The 17,887-nt window shown below is 39.2% G+C and overlaps 1 protein-coding gene across 2 annotated transcripts in view; it reads right to left on the reverse strand.

Moving 5' to 3' along the window:
* Positions 1-2,293: 2,293 nt before the first annotated feature.
* NHLRC2 (NHL repeat containing 2) overlaps positions 2,294-17,887 on the reverse strand; it is a 65,275-nt gene continuing 49,681 nt past the window's right edge. For both annotated transcript variants that reach the window (XM_074999116.1, XM_074999115.1), the window contains exons 7-11: positions 17,541-17,772; positions 16,958-17,080; positions 12,882-13,091; positions 10,601-10,826; positions 2,294-3,999 (exon numbers count right to left, since the gene is read on the reverse strand). In XM_074999116.1, coding sequence (XP_074855217.1) covers positions 3,740-3,999; positions 10,601-10,826; positions 12,882-13,091; positions 16,958-17,080; positions 17,541-17,772 — 1,051 coding nt within the window. In that variant the 3' untranslated portion in view covers positions 2,294-3,739. The remainder of the gene's footprint in view (positions 4,000-10,600; positions 10,827-12,881; positions 13,092-16,957; positions 17,081-17,540; positions 17,773-17,887) is intronic.

Raw genomic sequence — 17,887 nt, forward strand, 5'->3', positions numbered from 1 at the left:
CAAATCTGTACCACATATATTTCTGTGCATAGTATTTCAATTATTTTGGTGATTTATTTCAAAACACCCATTGGCAGGTATGGCTGTAACAACAGACGTGTGCAAAAACTCCGCTAGGAATAGAAAGTAAAATACACCCTAGGCAATCCAGTTCCTGTTTGTCTGCCCTTTCCTGCGCAGAGCCAGCCATGCACCACCCCTCCTACCTCACAGCCCAACCACTGAAGGCCTCCTCTGCCCAGATACCTACCTCTCAGAGCTCAGGTATCCAGAGGGTGAAACAGCCTGATGCTCAGTCCTAGGTTTGTCTGGCATTTCCTGTGGACCACCATCTCCTTTCTTCAGGGCATGCTGGGCACTGCAGATGTCAGGAACAATCTAGCTCCACCCTATCCCCCTTCTCTCTGCCACCCTCTTTTACATGCTAGCTTGGCTCTGACAAGTCTAACGGTTCCTGGGGCAGCCAGCAGAATTGCAACCCGCTTCTGTGGGGGAAAGGAAATTCCACAAACACAAACATTTCTGCAAAACTGTGCTTTGTGCAGTGGCACAGAATTGCCCCAGGCATCTTGGCTGTGCCCTCTCATTGCCCTTAATAAATAAGCAAATGAAACACAGGGTGAATCAAATGACTTGCCTACAGTCCCACAGGAACCGAACCTGCCTCTCTCTAACCTGAGGTACGTGCCGCCCCCCTTCCTAGGCCTCCAACTGCTCTAAGCAGAATTTCTAACTTCCTCTGAATATCACAGACATATCAAAATCTGCATTATACTAATTGAGTGCACATTTTTCCTTAAAAATACTAGCTGGAAAGTGCTTGCTTGAGACACAATTGTACCTTCTGTATATTGGGGAATGTGTTTTCTATTTTGGGCATAGAACCATCTCAGGGATGTCACTGAGGACAATTTCTGGCTTTGCAGCTAGTAAAACAATGGAATGGGTATAATTTACCAGACAATTTGCAAAGTGCAATGAGATGAGCAAAAAGTCATAAATGTAATCCAAAAGACTCTTGGCTCTGGCCTGCCTTCTTATGATTACACTGCTTATAACTCCCCTCCCCTGCAAAGAGCATTGAGATTCCAGTCACAATTGCAATCTGCATACCTTTCCTCTACAGAAAAGAATAAATTGCTCTAAATAAAAACCAATATAACCCACCCACCTCATAGCCTCTATTGCTAACACACAAGCTGCTTCCCAAGACTAGAGTAACTTGTAGTTGACCGTGATGAAAATTTCCAAAATTCTCTTATGCCCTGACTAGACCACATACCTATGTGCCTGTGATGTTAATCTCAGTGTTTAGTAATCTCTCTTCTCTCCCCAATTAATTTAGACTTGAAAAATAGAAGTTTTAAATTAACTCATGAAAATGAGGGTGCTTTAAAAATCTGTGTATGGCCCTTCTGTCAGTTTATACATGAACAGTTAGGCACAGAAGACCAGAGCTAATTCTATATTTAAAGCTCTGAGCCATAATTATATTTACATAAAATAAGAGCTGCAGATAATTTTTCTAAAGCAGTAATCTCAAAAAGCATCACTAAAATATAACAAATTGGTTAATCCTGTACAAGTGTTCTTAATCTAGGAAATTGATCAAGCCAAATTTTCGTTATCCTGAGCAACATGAATGGACAAATACCAGTTATCTTAAAGTTTAGAGCACAGTCCCATCTGGCTGAATGAGATACTCAAGAAAACATCTCCTTTCAGGTGTCATTTTTAACTACTGAAGCTCATGTTTGATAAAAGTTTATTTTTTTGGTAGAGGGCATGAAATTTATGAACTAGATGGTAGTAGAACTCTCATTTCCTGGCTATTACCCAAGAGGTTTACGTGTGTGTACACAGACACACACACACACGCGCAAATCTCTTGGATAATAGCTAGGAAATGAGAGTTCTACTTCCATCTAGTTCATAAATTTAATGCCCTCTATATATATTTTAAGAGAAGAGCTTTTGTTACACTAGTTATAAGGTCAGATAAATTCTCACTGCCTTTTCCTTAACCCCACAAATATCATTTGCAGACAACAAACAAACCCAGAAGCCACTTTCTTCTATTTCAAACACAAAAGGAAAACACTCATTGGCTCATCCTAAAAAACTAAAAGCATAGGTGAAGAAGATTGCTTAAAAGATTAATGTTCAGTCCTAACAGTGCTGATGAATATTAAATAGAGATCCCGCAGATCACAGACGTAGTGGCATTTGATTTTAAGAGGGAAGGAAAAGTCACACACCTCAGTATTGTTCTCTCAAAACAAAAGTCTCACAGTTCACAAGCAACATTTTAATTTGTTTCAGAGCAGGAAGAACCTTTAACAAATCATCTCAGCTGTACACTCATAGGTGTCAGGAACTATTATAAATATTTTAGGAAGACAGGTTATTAAAAATATTCAATGACACATGCTAAAATGTATTTTATAACATCTACTTTAAAAAGGTATTTTAAAAGTATGTGTGAATTCATGATGCACATTAGAAAGCTAGTCTATTTTGCTGCAGGCTTTTCTTTTACCAGAATTAAATCTTGTGACTTTGGGCCTGGCTCTCAACAGGCATCCTTCCCAATTCATGTAAAGAAATTTACTTCTGTCATTTACTGTGATAACTGATAATGATAAAACAAAAAAAAATTACTTGCTCGACAAAACTTGCTTGAAGAAAACCAATTTTTGTATTATGGTTTCACTGTTGGAAAAAGACCGGCACTGACTGCAATCCTCCAAACATGCATGAGTTATTGACCAGATAAGTTGCCCTAACTGAACACAAGACCTTTGGATCTGGTCCCAAACATATAATTACTGAGGAGCACAAGTATTTTCAGAATTAGGAATCTTCTATTGTTCACATTGGAATTGTAAAAATATAAAAGGAAAGTCATTCATGTGATAGAATAGTGGATATTTAATTGCTGAAAGTTAGAGCCAGTCACAAATATTACTTACATTCTACACTCTACAATACAAATAGAAACACTATTCAGAAAAATTCCTTCATGCCAGTTTTGTGCAGGCACATTTGGTGTTTGACATTATGCATGTAACATTTCTATATGACCTGAAACAGCTCATTTCCCAAAAGCTTTTCCACACAATTGTGGTCCTCAAATAAGGCATAAATATCTAGTCTTAAGAAAAATAGAGACTTTATTTTCACAAAAATAAACAGTCTTGCACCCACTTCATGATGTTTTCAAAAATACTGTTTTAAATGCTTTCATAGTAAAATAAGAAAAATAATTCTTTTATGACCTGCAGAAACAAAATTTAAGTTAGCACTTTATTAAAAACAGAGGGTATAAAAACAAAACTTTGAAGTTGTTCATCCTCAAACCATTTGGATGTTGCTATGGGTGCAGTGCAAAAGAACTTATTTAACAAGTATCACAATGTAATACTGGTTCTTCAAAGATGATCTCTTAAAATTGTTGCTCACTGCTTAAAATTACTTACGTCCACCCTATTTACAAGAGCCAACCAAGTTTAATGATGTTATTGCTCACACAATCACAAAAAGAAATAAAAGGGTCAAAGAGTACATTACAATTTTTCATGACTCAGCATGAGGCGTTTCTACTTTATCTTACAAAGTTTATTATGCTTTAGAACTCTTCATAAGCTCCTGGAAGACCAGGAACAAAAAAAAGTCAACATTTTTTCTCCATAAAAATGTTAGAAAGTAAATTAAACTGTGACTCTGTTGGGTTTTTGGCTTAGTTAAATGCATATGTCAGCTCTGCTTGAGCTATACCTCCTTGGCTTGTGTTTGCTATCTGTAATGGTTGATTGAATGAGATTCCTTTCATCATACAGGCACTGCTGTCTTTGCTACAGTAATAGAGGCACACTTTGATGGACAGTACAGCTTCAGAAGACAGGCAGCTACTGGGTAACTGTAAGGCAATGATAGGTTGACGGGAAATGTCTTCAATTTCTCCAGATGGATTCTGTCCTTGAAGCAGCCACTCATTACCTGGAAAAGGAAAACATGTTGTCACTGCCTCCTATACACAGATGTTAAACCTTAGGAGTTATCACTTTGTGCACCATTTTAGCTTTAGGACAATATACGTTTTCTATATGTGCCACCATAGTGGAAAACTTAGTGGAGACCACAGTGGATTCTCTAATTCAGGTTGAAAATGTTTCAAAATGCTTCTTTAGAAGCAAACTGTAGCTGATGACGTTTTATTTTAGAAAGCCTGTATTTAAACATATGGTGCACCATAGAATCATAGAACACTACAACTGGAAGGGACCTCAAGAGGTCACCAATTCCAGTCCCCTGCCCTCACAGCAAGACCAAACACCATCTATATCACCCTGTTAAATATTTATCAAACCTGTTCTTATTTATCTCCAATGACAGGCGAGTCTACAACCACCTTTGGCAATTTTTTTTCTAATGTCCAACTTAAAGCTCCCTTGCTGCAATTTAAGTCCATTGTTGCTTGTCCTACCATCAAAAGGTTAAAGACAATAATTTCTCCTTTCTTGTAACACCCTTTTAGGTATTTGAAAGCTGCCATCATGTCCCCTTTTCAGCTTTCCCTTTTCCAAACAAACCCAGTTCTTTTAATCTCCCCTCATAGGTCATATTTTCTACACATTTAATAATTTTAGTTGCTTTTCTCTGGATACTTTTCAATTTCTCCACATCCTTCCTAAAATGTGGTGCCCAGAACTGGATACAGTAATCTAATTGAGGTCTAAGCGCAGAGTAGAGCAGAAGAATTACTTGTCGTGTCTTGCTCACAATACTCCTGTTAATGCATCCCAGAGGCTATGTTTATACTACAAAATAACTTCCAAGTTGCTTACTTCAAAGTTAATACTTAGAAGTAAACAGCTTTGAAGCAGAGCATCTACACACAAAATGCACCCTCCCTTACACACAATTAGCCTCTACTTCAAAGTAAGGGGCCAGGAAATGACGCAGGTATAGGGTCGCATGGCAGACAATCCCTTCCAGGCTCACAGCCAGCCAACCCCTTAAAGGACCCCTCCCAACACCCCCACCCTGCACGTGCTCAAGGCTGCTAGACTGCAGACAGTAGCAGAACATGTGCTGGGGAGAAGAGATGCGCACCATGCCTGCTCCCACCCTCCCCGAGAATAAGGTCCTCTCCACCCTGGCCAGCCTGCTGGCCATGCCGATTGCCTTACTCTTCCAGTGGCGTGGCTGGATCACCAGCAGGGGACCCAGCCTGCAGACCCTGGCCAGGGCACTGCTGCCCCTCCCCCAGGCCCCCTGATTCAACACTGGTGGGCCTTTGCCTCCACCAGAGAGTGGAGGCCTCCACCAGTGAGTAGTGGGACCACCTGGTGCTGGAGGATTGGGATGACAAGCAGTGGCTGAGGAACTTTTGGATGACCTGTCAGACATTCAAAGACCTCTGCCACTGGCTCACCCCAGGACTCCAGGACCGGGACATACGGACCCGGCCAGCAATCCCGGTGTGGAAGAGGGTGGCCATCGCGCTATGGAGGCCGGCCACCCCCGACAGCCTCCGTCGGCCATCTATTTGGAGTTGGCAAGGCCACCGTCAAAGCGGTGATGATTGAGGTAAGTCCAGCCAACGCCATGGACCCAATCTGGGAAGGGGACTACTGGGCAGAGGGCCTCTGGTGGGGAGGAGGCAGGAGGCCTCCCGGTCAGGTGTTCATGGACATGTTGCCCTTCCCCATCCCTGCAGGTCATCCGAGCCATCAACAGGGTGCTCCTGCCATGACCTGTGATCCTGGGGGACCTGGACGTCACCCTCGCCACGTTTGCACACCTGGGGCGAGGCTCTGCTGGAGGAGGCTCTGCTTGGTGTCCCGGAGGGGAGGGCAACAACAGGAGTCCCGTCACTGGAGCCCTTGTAATTGCCCTCGGTCTCAGTGGGCCGCTCTCCATGCAGGGGGCTCGTGGTGCCGGAGGAGCCCACCTTGTCCTCACTGTTTGCGGGGGGTGGGGTGGAGCGGCAGTGTCCACCAGATGCTCTGGGGTGGCCACCTCCCTTGGCCCCAGGAGCCGGTGCAGCTCCTGGTAGTGATGGCAATGGCCAGGCTGGGCCCCTGACCGGCTGGCATCATCACGGGCCTTGATGTAGGTCTGCCTCAGTTCTTTTACTTTTATCCAGATGCTGCTGCCAGTGCAGTTGGGGTGGCCTCTGGCCAGCTGGTCAAAGGCCTCTGCATTCTTCTGCCGGGCGCCACTTTGGCGAAGGACCTCCTCCTACCCCACAGAGCGAGGAGGTCCTTCAGATCATCTTTGGTCCACAAGGGTCCCCTCCTGGCACAGCCCTTGCATGGGCACTGTGAGTCCTCAGACTCCTCATCTGGGACGCATGGAGGGGCAGGGGGTTCCTGACTTGCCACCATGGTGGCCAGGGGGTGGGTAGGGAGGTGGGCTGGTGCTTCGAGCAGGGGCAGTCTGAGTGGGAGCTCATGCTGCCCCTGCTTGTTGCACAGTCTCAGCTTCCTGCCTGGGGTTGCTGGGGGGCTGTTTCCTTTAAGGTGGCTAGCAGGGACCATACAGCCCTGTCTGGGCTGGTCAGAGTATCTCTGTCCTCTGGGGGGGGCCACCTCCAAAGCAGAACCTTACTTTTAAGTAAGGAGTGCAGAGTGTCTACACACACAACTTTGAAGTTACACTTTGAAGTAAGCCACTATTCCACTCCCAAGAATGGAGAAGTGATTTTGAAGTTCGCCTCCCGTACTTGGAAATTAACTTCAAAGGAAGGGAAAGTGTGTGTAGATGCTCTGCATGCCACTTCAAAGTAGCAGCTTACTTCAAGTTAACTTCAAGTTAACTTGGGAGTAAGTTTGTAGTATAGACACAGACATGTCCATCGTTTCCCCTTAATCCACAAGGCTTGTTATTCCATCAAACACAGGATACCTTACACTGAGGCTGCTTCTAACATGCTAACTCCATTCGGAGGTGGCATGGTAATGAGGCAATTTGAAGCAGGCTAATGAGGTGCTAATGTGCATATTGAGTGCCTCATTAGCAAAATGGTGGCCGCATGAATTTCAAAGTGCAGACTTCAAATTGCAGATTGACAGTGTACATGGGGGCAGCTTCAAAATAAGCCCCCCACTTCAACATTCGCTTACTACCACAAAACTAGATCGGATAAGTAAGCGAGTGTCGAAGTGGGGTGCTTATTTCGAAGCTGCTCCCATCTTCACTGTCAATCTGCAATTCAAAGTCTCAACTTTAAAATTCACATGGCTGCCATTGTGCTAATGAGGTGCTGAATATGCAAGTTAGCGCCTCATTAGCCTGCTTCGAATTGTCTCATTACCATGCCACCTCAGACAGGAGGTGGCATGTGTAGAAGCAGCCTGACTCTCTTAAGTATCTGAAAAGCACATGCAATTTGGTTGGTAAACAGATATTCAAGTTTCTCTGCTTAAAGGAAGTTGTACACATATATACAAGACCTAATACTCAAGATCAGATGACTGAATGACCCCAAAGTACGTGAAACTGTAGATTCTTATGAAACATTTTCACATAAAGTGTTGGCTTTATACATGGTTTATACTGGAAGTATAATAATGCTTGGGCTGGCTGTTGAAACCTGAAATTTCTCTGTTTAAATATTTAAGAGTACATAAGCTGAAGACATTTAACAATAGACATATGCAAAATGAAAATGTGGCTAATTTACTGCTCCAAACCATGTCTTGCTGTGAGATGGATGAAGTACCCTTTTTGGCATTTTTCATAAAATAACTACAACTTCAAAAAGACTAATGGATTTATGATCTTAAAAGGATTTGTGCATCTAAATTGCTGACTTTCTATATTTTTACTAGCCCTCACGCCAAATGGAATACAAACACACCTCTGTACCATCTACTAAAAATATATTGATCCTCTTAGTTTAAAAAATTAAATATTGCCCAAATAAGTGTTGCAGATGAGTGAAGTAAATTTAAAGGGCTAAAAATTGTCGTAAGATTTTGTATTTGAGATCTACTGCTGTAACAAATGTTGTAATTTGGACCTTCAAAATCTGACCTCAGAAATGGAAAATGAAGATTAAAAACTACACTGTATTAACTTTTAGAAAAATGTTCCTTTTTCTGTTTAGTGATGCTTAAGGAAGAACAGATTGGAAAGCCTTTTAATGTACTTTTCTGGCACAACAGATGAGGAGTGCACGTCAAGTATATGTAGACAACACCTTTTTCTGCGGGCATCACTTATCCTCTATACACCTGGAGATAATCAGTAGGTAGTTATGCTATCTTTCAAAAACATCTCAGAGGAAAAAACGTTCCTAGATAACTGCACAAAGATCATGAACTCACTTTTCAAGAATGACAGGCACTATGGCATTCACTTAAGTTCAGAGTAATATTTTCTGAGTAAAACATTCTATAGTGGCAGTTTGAGTCACACGTGAATTGGCTTCCAAAATTCTAGAACCCATAGGTAGAAGCACATATTGTTAAAGCTGAGACGAAAGAGGAATTTATAACAGAGATGCTTAATATGGGGACAGATTTGCCTCTTTCAATTATGGGTATTATGACAGCTCTTCTCATGGAAAATACTAGCTTGGCATTCACCAGAAGGATTTAACATTAGATAAGGAAGAAATAACTAGTATTTTTTAATTAAGATGGTCACACAACAATTTCTCAGTTGATAATGGAGATTACATTTTGTTTTAGCTGATTTTGCAAACTGTGCCCAGCAAAAATCAATCAATGAGGAGCATTTGTATCATTCTTAGATTATTCCAACATAAGACTTTGTTCTGAATGAAGCTGGAAGATACCATCATTCGGCAAAGACATTATCAAGGGATACTTTATGTATGTTCTGGAGAATACGTTTTATACTTTTTCATGTAATAAAACCTGCCTACTCATTTTCATATGTATATTTAAGTTTATTCATGGCAAGATGAGTGTCTTAATTTTTCCGGCTAACAGGTACACATTTTTCTTTTCTCAGAGTAGTGAGCGTATAAGGGCCATTCCCCTCAATGAGTACAGCAATACTATTCAGATACATTAGAAATGATAGCTAGATGGAAAACGTACTGTATTTAGTAGAAAAAGACTTAAATGTAGGAAACTTCTAGTACGGGGTGGCCAACCTGCATCTCTCGAGCCGGATTGTTCTTTGAGCAATTAAATGAGGCTCCTGCTTGGACCCGCGTGCGGGGAGTGCCGTCTGCCACTCTGCACGTGTCCCAGTGCTTGGTGGGAGAAGTGTGTGGTGGCAGTGAGTCACTGACTTTGAGTTTAAGTGGGGGGTTGGGTGCCTGGCTCTGGGGGAAGGATGGGAGATTGGGTTATAGTGGGGAGCTTGCAGTGCCTGGCTCTGGGGGAGGGCTCTGAGCCACATATTATATATTTATTTTTATCTATCGTATGTGGCTCTTTGCACTCTATGGCCACATCTACACTACATTCCCCTCTCTGTGGAGGAATGCAAATGAGGGAGAGCAAAAATGCTAATGAAGAGCTGATTTACAAATCTCACTTCATTTGCATAATCTCACATGATCACATTTCTGGGAGAGCCTTTTCCAAAGGCAAAAAACAGCAGTATAGATGAGGTTCCTTTGGGGAAAAAAATCCTGTTTGTGAAAGAACCCTTATTCCTGAAAAAAATGAGGAATAAGGGTTCTTTAGAAAATGGGTTTTTTCCCCCAAAAGGAACCCCGTCTGCACAGCTGTTTTTGCTTTCAGAAAAGTCTCTACCAGAAATGTGATTGCGCAAGATTATGCAAATAAATGATGAAATTTGTAAATCAGCACTTGATTTGCATTTCACTCTCTCTCATTTGCATTCCTCCTCCGACAGGGAAAAGTAGTGTAGATGTGCCTTAACTTTGGCTCTTAGTCCCTTAACTGGTTGGCGCCCCTGTACTAGTATCTGAGCCAGGCCTGAGCATAAACAACTAAGCAAAGCTGTGTGCACTACACCTCACAAATGTACATAAAAACATATTAATACACTCATCTATGGTGCTTATAAATACAATAAATCAGATCCTAGGGGACAATGAGCTTAGGTTCACAGCACTGTTATGAAGCAATGAAGTCTTCTTCCCATTTTAAAAATAGGCATCTGGGGCACAGAGAGATTACACAGAAGGCCAGCAGAAAAACCAGGAACAGAGTCCAGTTCACCTTGTTTGCAGCGCTAAAACCACAATACAGTCTATAGTGTAACTGTGTGCCTTGCTGCATACGTAGTAAGGTGAATCAGGTTCAAATTTTGGTTGGTGCAAATTTAACCTAAACATAATTTCTCGCTCAGGATAAAATGCGACTTCCCTCAACAGTATACATCAGCCTTCTTGTTAAACATTCTTAATAGATTTAGCTGTCTGCCTCCTAAAAGACAAATGGTAAGGGAGAAGCAGACCATCCCCAGATGATGATGGGACAGCAACCTCTAAACAGCACAACGGGGCTGGTCTCTCTGATTGTCAATAATAAAGGAAACTTGATATTTGTCTATCCAATACATCATTCCCTCTGAATGTATGAGTGAGGAGAACTTTCCAACACTGCTATATATGCATTATTTTTAAAAATGTAAGCAACTTTACCTTCTGCTGTGAGAAACCAGGAACTGGATGCTTCTTCAGTCAGCTTTGTATTTGCAGGAAGGCTTAACTTTAATAAAAACTGAAGAGTCTGGCCAGGGGTTACAGTCAATGAAGGAAGTTGAATGTTCGGTGCTGATTTAGGCAGTTTGGGAATGTTTGCTGTTTTATTGTTTTGGACAAATGGATGATCTACTACATCAAATATTTCAGTGTTCAGGATAGGCAGCTGTCAAAGAAATTAAAGGAAACATTAACAAGTATTTATATTTGAAATGCCATAAGGTTGTACAGCATTTTGCAATTATGAATTTATATCACCAAAATACATAGCTGGTACGTGAGCAAGAAATTTGTACCAAAATTAGCATTTATATATTTCAATATATTTACTGTAAGAAATGGAGCCTTCTTAGCCATCATACATGAACACTGCTCTACTGGGAGAGGGAAGCGAAAATGCAAATAGAAATACTATTGGGGGAAAAAAAATCAAAAGAATTTCCTTTAAGCACCATCAATATCCCTCATTTTTTTAATGCTTTTGTCTTCTCTCATTTAGAATTTGAATAATTTCATTAGTTACCATTTTCATAATAGACAAAGAGTACTTTTCTGTTAACTTGGTAATAACTGTATCCTGAGATACAGTAATAAAATTCTTGATCTTTCTGCAGATTATACACTCCAGAAAATGATTCTCATATAGGCAGAAGCATCCTGTAGTTTGTATTTAAATATTATAAGTGTATTAAAAATGTAGATTATTTAAATTCACTCCTCTGTTCTGAGGAAGACAGTCTAGCCTCTGTGTTGACGTATTTCCACAGCAACAGCTATTCAGGTACATATAATTCCACCATCACACTCAGAAATTCATTCACATCTGTTTTGCCTTATTTGTAATAAGGAAACAAAGCGGACTCCAGTTGTGAAATGACCTATTTTTAAAGACATCAGGACTATACAAAATTCCACAACTGCTCCTGCAAGAATAAACACTGTTGCAGAGAAATATATATAAGAGTATGGTGAGCTATTTTGCTTTCTCACCAACAACCACATGAAGTAAAAACATTCTCAAAGTCTTTATTGCAAGTGAACTTTGTTGTGATGCACTTTGCATTCCCACTGTTCCATGTGCATTTTGCCTTTGTTAGAAGTCAGAGAAATAACTGCAGAACTACGGATATTGGCAACTGCACATGTAACAATGCCATGAAGAGATAACTAGTTGGCCACCCCTGTACTAGTATCTGAGCCAGTCCTGAGCATGAACAACTAAGCAAAGCTGTATTGCACCACACATCATGAATATATGTAATACACATTAATACACTCATCTATGGTGCTCATAAATACAATAAATCAGACACTAGAAAACAATGAACTTAGGTTCACAACACTTTCTTTTGGGAAAGAAGCCCTTCCTTGTGGGATTCAATCCAGCAAGCAGTTGAGTAATCTTAACTCCTATTAATATGAAACAAAACAGCAGTCATGTAGCACTTTAAAGATTAACAAAATGACTTATCAGGTGATAAGCTTTTGTGGGACAGACCCACTTCTTGGCTGCTCAGGGCCCTGATTAGGTGTTCACCACCTTGCAGGACTGGGCCAAGAGATGCTATTTTTCAGAGGGATGAAGTTTCTGAATTCTAGCTCTTTCGTGCAAATTTAGCAATTTCTTTCCCTCTGCACAAGGGTCCTTCCCAAACTCCTAACAGAGATGGACCATTTATTTTAAGTCTAATAGCATATCCTTAAAGTAAAGTAGGCAGCTGTTCTATTTGTCAGATTACCAGAAAATATTATGGATATATTTTTACTGCACTGAATAAATTCATCAGCTATGCTATTTTATACAATGCAAGATCACTTTAAACTGAGAAAAAACATTAGCACAGGTTGAACCTCTCTAGCATGGCACTCTCTCATTTGGCAACATCTGTAATCCAGCATGATTTTAATTAGCCAGATGACCACTTTTCATGGATAGGGCCAAGTTTCTCATGGTCTTAAAGTTTGTTTACAGCCATCAGTCCTGGCTCTCAGTGTTCTGTACTGTTATTTAGCTGTAATTTACCCCTAAAAGTCTTCTAAGAGCTCAGTAAAGAGTGGAAGTGTTGGTAATGCTGCTGGACAATACTGACGTCCTGTGATCTGGGAAATTCTCTTTCAGCACTGGTCAGATCCTGAGGAAGCCAGACTAGAGAGGTTCAACCTGTAGCAATTCACCTTAAGAAAAATCTTTTGTCAAAAGCCTTTAGTAAGTTTTACTTGCCATGGAAACAATTTTTGTTTCTAAATCCAGCACTTTAATTTGGTGGTTATTTGTGTCAGCAACATAGAGCAGACGACCATTCTCTTCAACACATAATCCTCCTGGTTCATTGAAAGCTGACTGCATAAGGCAGGAACCAACAACATTACTTGCTTCTCCTGTGCCTGCCAGTGTAGCACAATTCTTCATTTTAGGATCTATAAACTTAATCTGGGGGGGAAAAAGAAATTCTGAAAAGTCAGATTTATAACAAATTATTGTGGCTAGTATTTTCAGTTGTTACCCTGGTTGAGTGCCCAAATTAACACACCACAAGAAAGAGATTTGCTGTGGGAAGATGCCTAACACTTTGGAAAACAAGGCACTTTCAGGTATATCAGGTTTGGTACCTAAAACCAGGGGAATGCAAATTCACTAGTCAGTTCTGAAATTACTGGCCAATTTCCCTGCTCCTGAAAATAAAGCTAGAAATACATTTGCAGGAAAAAAAGAGATAGTAAAGAAGTTAATCATAATTTTTCTAGAACAGGCAATGTAACCAACATTAAAGGTAACCAAACTCATATCTTTATGATTCTATGCTACTTTTAAATTAATGAGACTTAACTACAGTATTAACTTATAATGTATCTGTGCAGCCACATACTCTCTAGGAAGAAGTTTGTTAAAAAGCAACAATAATTATTAAATGGATCTCTATTTTGAACCTGCACATGCCTCTACTGCATAAATTCACAATGCTAATCTTATTTTGTGAGATTAGTTTACACGCAGATGGGGATAGTGCATAAAGCGGTAAATGTGTAGGAAAATTGGAGATATTTGGTTTTATTCCCTCCCCCTCCCCTTTTTCAAATGTCACTTACTTCTTAGGCCGACAAACCTGCCAAGTTTTCTACACATGCTTAAGTTTTACAGCCTGCAAGTAGTCCCACTGAGTTCATCGGGATTAATGAGAGGTTAAAAACATGCTAAGACCTTACAGGACTGGAGACACTTGGACTGTTAGGTCTTTGGAGCGCGGACTGTCTCTATATACTTTTATAGTACCTTGCACAGTAGGGCTTATGCATGGTAATGTAATATGAATACTAAACAAGAGTAAAAACACTGAATAATAAAAAACCTCTTCCTTCTCATTCTATTAGTTTTGTGTATCATGAAATAAAAAAAACAATTGACAAGGTTTGGTTTGAATGGAAAAGCATTTGAATGTTTGTGCCAGAAATGTACAATGTGATTTTAAAATTATTTTTAATATTATTGGAACAAATACCCCAATCAGGAGCTGTACAAACTCAATATCTATTTTATGTTCATGTATTTAAATTTAACAAACAACATTAAGAAAAAATGAAGGACTCTGCATCTTAAGATAAGTTTAAATATTGCTTTTTAACTCTCTTCCCAGTCTAATATAAATGTGTTCTTAACAAAAAAAAGATACAGAACTTGAGACTAGATAAAAAACAAGGGCTAATATTACACCTGTAACTCATAACATTCAGTATTTAATGTTTGTTGCTGTTTTTATTTCCTTTTATAAAATTTACAACACTGACTTAATCATATTATGTTGTTTTAATTGATTCAGTAAATATTTAAAAACATCATAAAATAATCAGTTTACCAGCAACATAAAACAGCAAATGCAACTCCAGCCTTGCAGATAATTAAGATATAGGATAATAAAAACTATACAAACATATGCCACTTCAAGCATCTGTATTTTCATTATCACAATTGAAAATGAAAAAAATTATTTTTCTGAGAAGTTTTGAGCTGGATAACAGAATTCACTGGTTAAGTGGCATGTCATCTAATTCTATGTAAGAGACGGTGAGGACTGACTGAGCTTATTTAATCACAGGGTTGTCAAGTTCCTTCCAACTTTCAGCTTTTCAATCGGAGCCTGGGGAATTAGTTGTTTTCCCCTGAAGCTTGAGTTTAGCTATTTATTACTGCAAGATTGAAGCCTGGCATAAGTATGGCATAATTTATGGCATAATTCAAAGTGCTTTGTCATGAGTGAACTAAATGTATGCCCTAAATGTAGAAAACAACAAACTAGTTAGCTAAGAATTATAGTCCTGTGCTGTTCTTTCAATTTCCTGGGCCAGCAATGTAATAAACTACAAAAGAGATGTTTGAATGGGTTACGTAATCATGAAATTTCTGCCACATAATTCAAAATTTGGTGGGTATTTGTACTGTTTTTAATACATGCTAATATCTGGTAATACATAACATCTGGTATCCCACTTGCTTCTTTTGTTAACCTCCCCTGGTTCCCTGATTGACATCCCCCCTTTCTGGTCTTCATTCAGTGCTCTCTCTCACTCTCTTTCACCATTTCAGGTATTCCTAAGACATCTATCAATGTAGTATCTACACCTGATGTTGCTGAATGGCATGCTTCCCTTACTTATACAATATGAAGCCTGCACATGACTTTTAAACAGTTTTTAAAATGAACAAATACATCCACTTTGGTTTTAAAGTACTGAAGGAAAATAAATCCTAAACATTTACCTAATTATTTTATAGACTCTTTTACTTAAAAATCTACTATTGCATAATGGAGAATTACATTAGATACTTAACTTTTCATCTTAAGTGAAAAAAAAAAAAACATGTAATTTAAGGAATAATTTACTTCTATTTAAGTGATTATTTTATTATGAAACACTAAGACTAAAAAACTTTAACACGCTTCAAGGAAATTTAGGATTAAAGGCTCATCATGAAAATAAGTGCTGGATTCAGCAGTGCTTGCTAACTTGAGTAACAGTTTCTTATGCTTAATTATTATTATTATTTTTAATTTAAGGGTATAACTGTTCATGCTAAATAAGTGTCTGAAGTGCTGTGGTAGCTGTATTGGTCCCAGGATATGAGACAAGGTGGGTGAGGTGACATCTTTGTTTGCTGGTGTCTAAACTTGAAACTGGTGTCTTTCGCCAACAGAGGTCAGTCCAAAAATTACCCTTCTTAAATTTACTCTGTTTTGTATGGAAGACATTAATAATTATAACTATAGAGGAAGATTCTTGATGAAAAGTTTCAGCTCTTGCATGTGAAAAAAATAAAAATTCTTCAAATTACAATAGAAATTTTAATGAGAATTAAGTATCAGAGGGGTAGTCGTGGTAGTCTCTATCCGCAAAAACAATGAGAAGTCTTGTGGCACCTTAAAGACTAACAGATTTTTTGGAGCATAAGCTTTCATGGGCAAAGACCTACATCTGATGAAGTGGGTCTTTGCTCTCAAAAACTTATTCTCCAAAAAATCTGTCAGTCAATGAGAATTAAATAATTTAATAGAAAATTTTTCCAAAGTATAATCCAATTTAGCTGTTAAAGAACCAAACCTCCTACTGAAGAAAATTAGTTTTATGTATCAAATATGATAGCTTCAAAATTCTTCTAGCGAGCATTCAATCACTTTAAATCTAAACATGAAAGTGTTTTACATACCAGATGAAATACTTGCCCTAATGAAGTCAACAGCAAAACATCCACTGACTTCATTAAAACCAGGTTTTCACCCTTTGTTAACCCTTCTTGAAAGAGCTTTCGGGTTAGTCTATGCTAGAAAAGATTTACTGATATAGCTAGCTATGATAGCAAACCATCGTCTTATACACATAGTTTATACCATCAAAAAAGTTCTCTTGACAATACTGTTTATGATGATTCCCTGAGCAAAATATGCTATGCAAAAAAAAGCACTTTTATGAATTTTATAAATATTAATATACCTACAATCTAAATACTATTCAAATACCTTAATATTTTTGATCCAGACAAGTTCATATTAAATTTTAGAAGGAAAAATATCACTAGCTTCAAAATTTTTTCACAGAACAGTTTGGGAAACGCTTGCCTAGATAAAAGCCCAAGATCAAAAGTAAGGGGGGAAAAAGCAGTATGTCATTTATGTCCTTTAGATCTGCCAAACACAATTTTATGTTACTGAATTATACAGACACTCTTTTGATGCTACCCAAATCTGCTACTGGTGGTGAAATGAATGATATAAGTACAGGTTTACTTAATATATCATACCAACTTACCTTATGATTATAGGAATCTGCTACATAAAGCAGTTTCCTTTTCTTGTCCCACGTTACACCAAGGGGATGCTGCAGCTTTGCATTTATTCCTGCTTCGTCAACATCACCAAAGGCAAATAAATTCTAAAAGAGTGCATTAAATTTGTGCAATTAGCTGGATACGCAATGTTGACATAAGGCAGTAGACAGTACAAATCACTGTAATTAAACAGAAATTAACTGGCTATTTTTAAAAAAAATGAACTCATGGGAACAGGAGCACTTAAGGAACTGGATATGGATGTGGCGCCTTTTCTTTCCAGACAATAAATGCGAATTCAGCCCATTTCACTAGGAATCAAAACCTACTGAATAACTATGTACGGCACTGTATTTTGTGAATGTGTTGGTCAGTCCAATTCTTGTTGGCCAGAAATCTGAATTACAGAACTTATGTTGGCACACTAAACAGTGAAATTAAGAAATGTAAGAACCTGGAGACAGAACTACCGTCTTGCCCATGAAAGCAGTTCCTCTAGGTCAGGCTTGAGGAAGAATGGTAGGGGCATGCAGGTAAGTTTGAAGCTGCATGTTAGTCTATTACCAGTGGATCTCTCTCTCCTCCCACAATATGTTTCACTGCTCCATCTTTCAAGGAGATTGTTCGCACGGTGCTGCTCTCACTGTCTGCTACGAAAATACAGTTCCAGGGTTCTTCAGAAGCCAGAGAAAGACCTGAAGGCTGGGCAAAGCCTGCCTTATGGGGGTACGCATTGTTTCGGTTCTCTTCATTCCCACTCCCAGCAAACCGAAGACAGGTTCCTTTCTTTAAATCACTAAGAAAAATAACAAGGGCCCAGGTTCAAAGACAAGTCTGAAACAGTTCAGATAGAATTCTTATAGTTTACATTTTGTAAATATAGTTACCAGAATAATGGTGCCACAGAGCAC

This window comes from Carettochelys insculpta, chromosome 7, assembly GCF_033958435.1.
Source record: "Carettochelys insculpta isolate YL-2023 chromosome 7, ASM3395843v1, whole genome shotgun sequence".
Taxonomy (NCBI): domain Eukaryota; kingdom Metazoa; phylum Chordata; order Testudines; family Carettochelyidae; genus Carettochelys; species Carettochelys insculpta.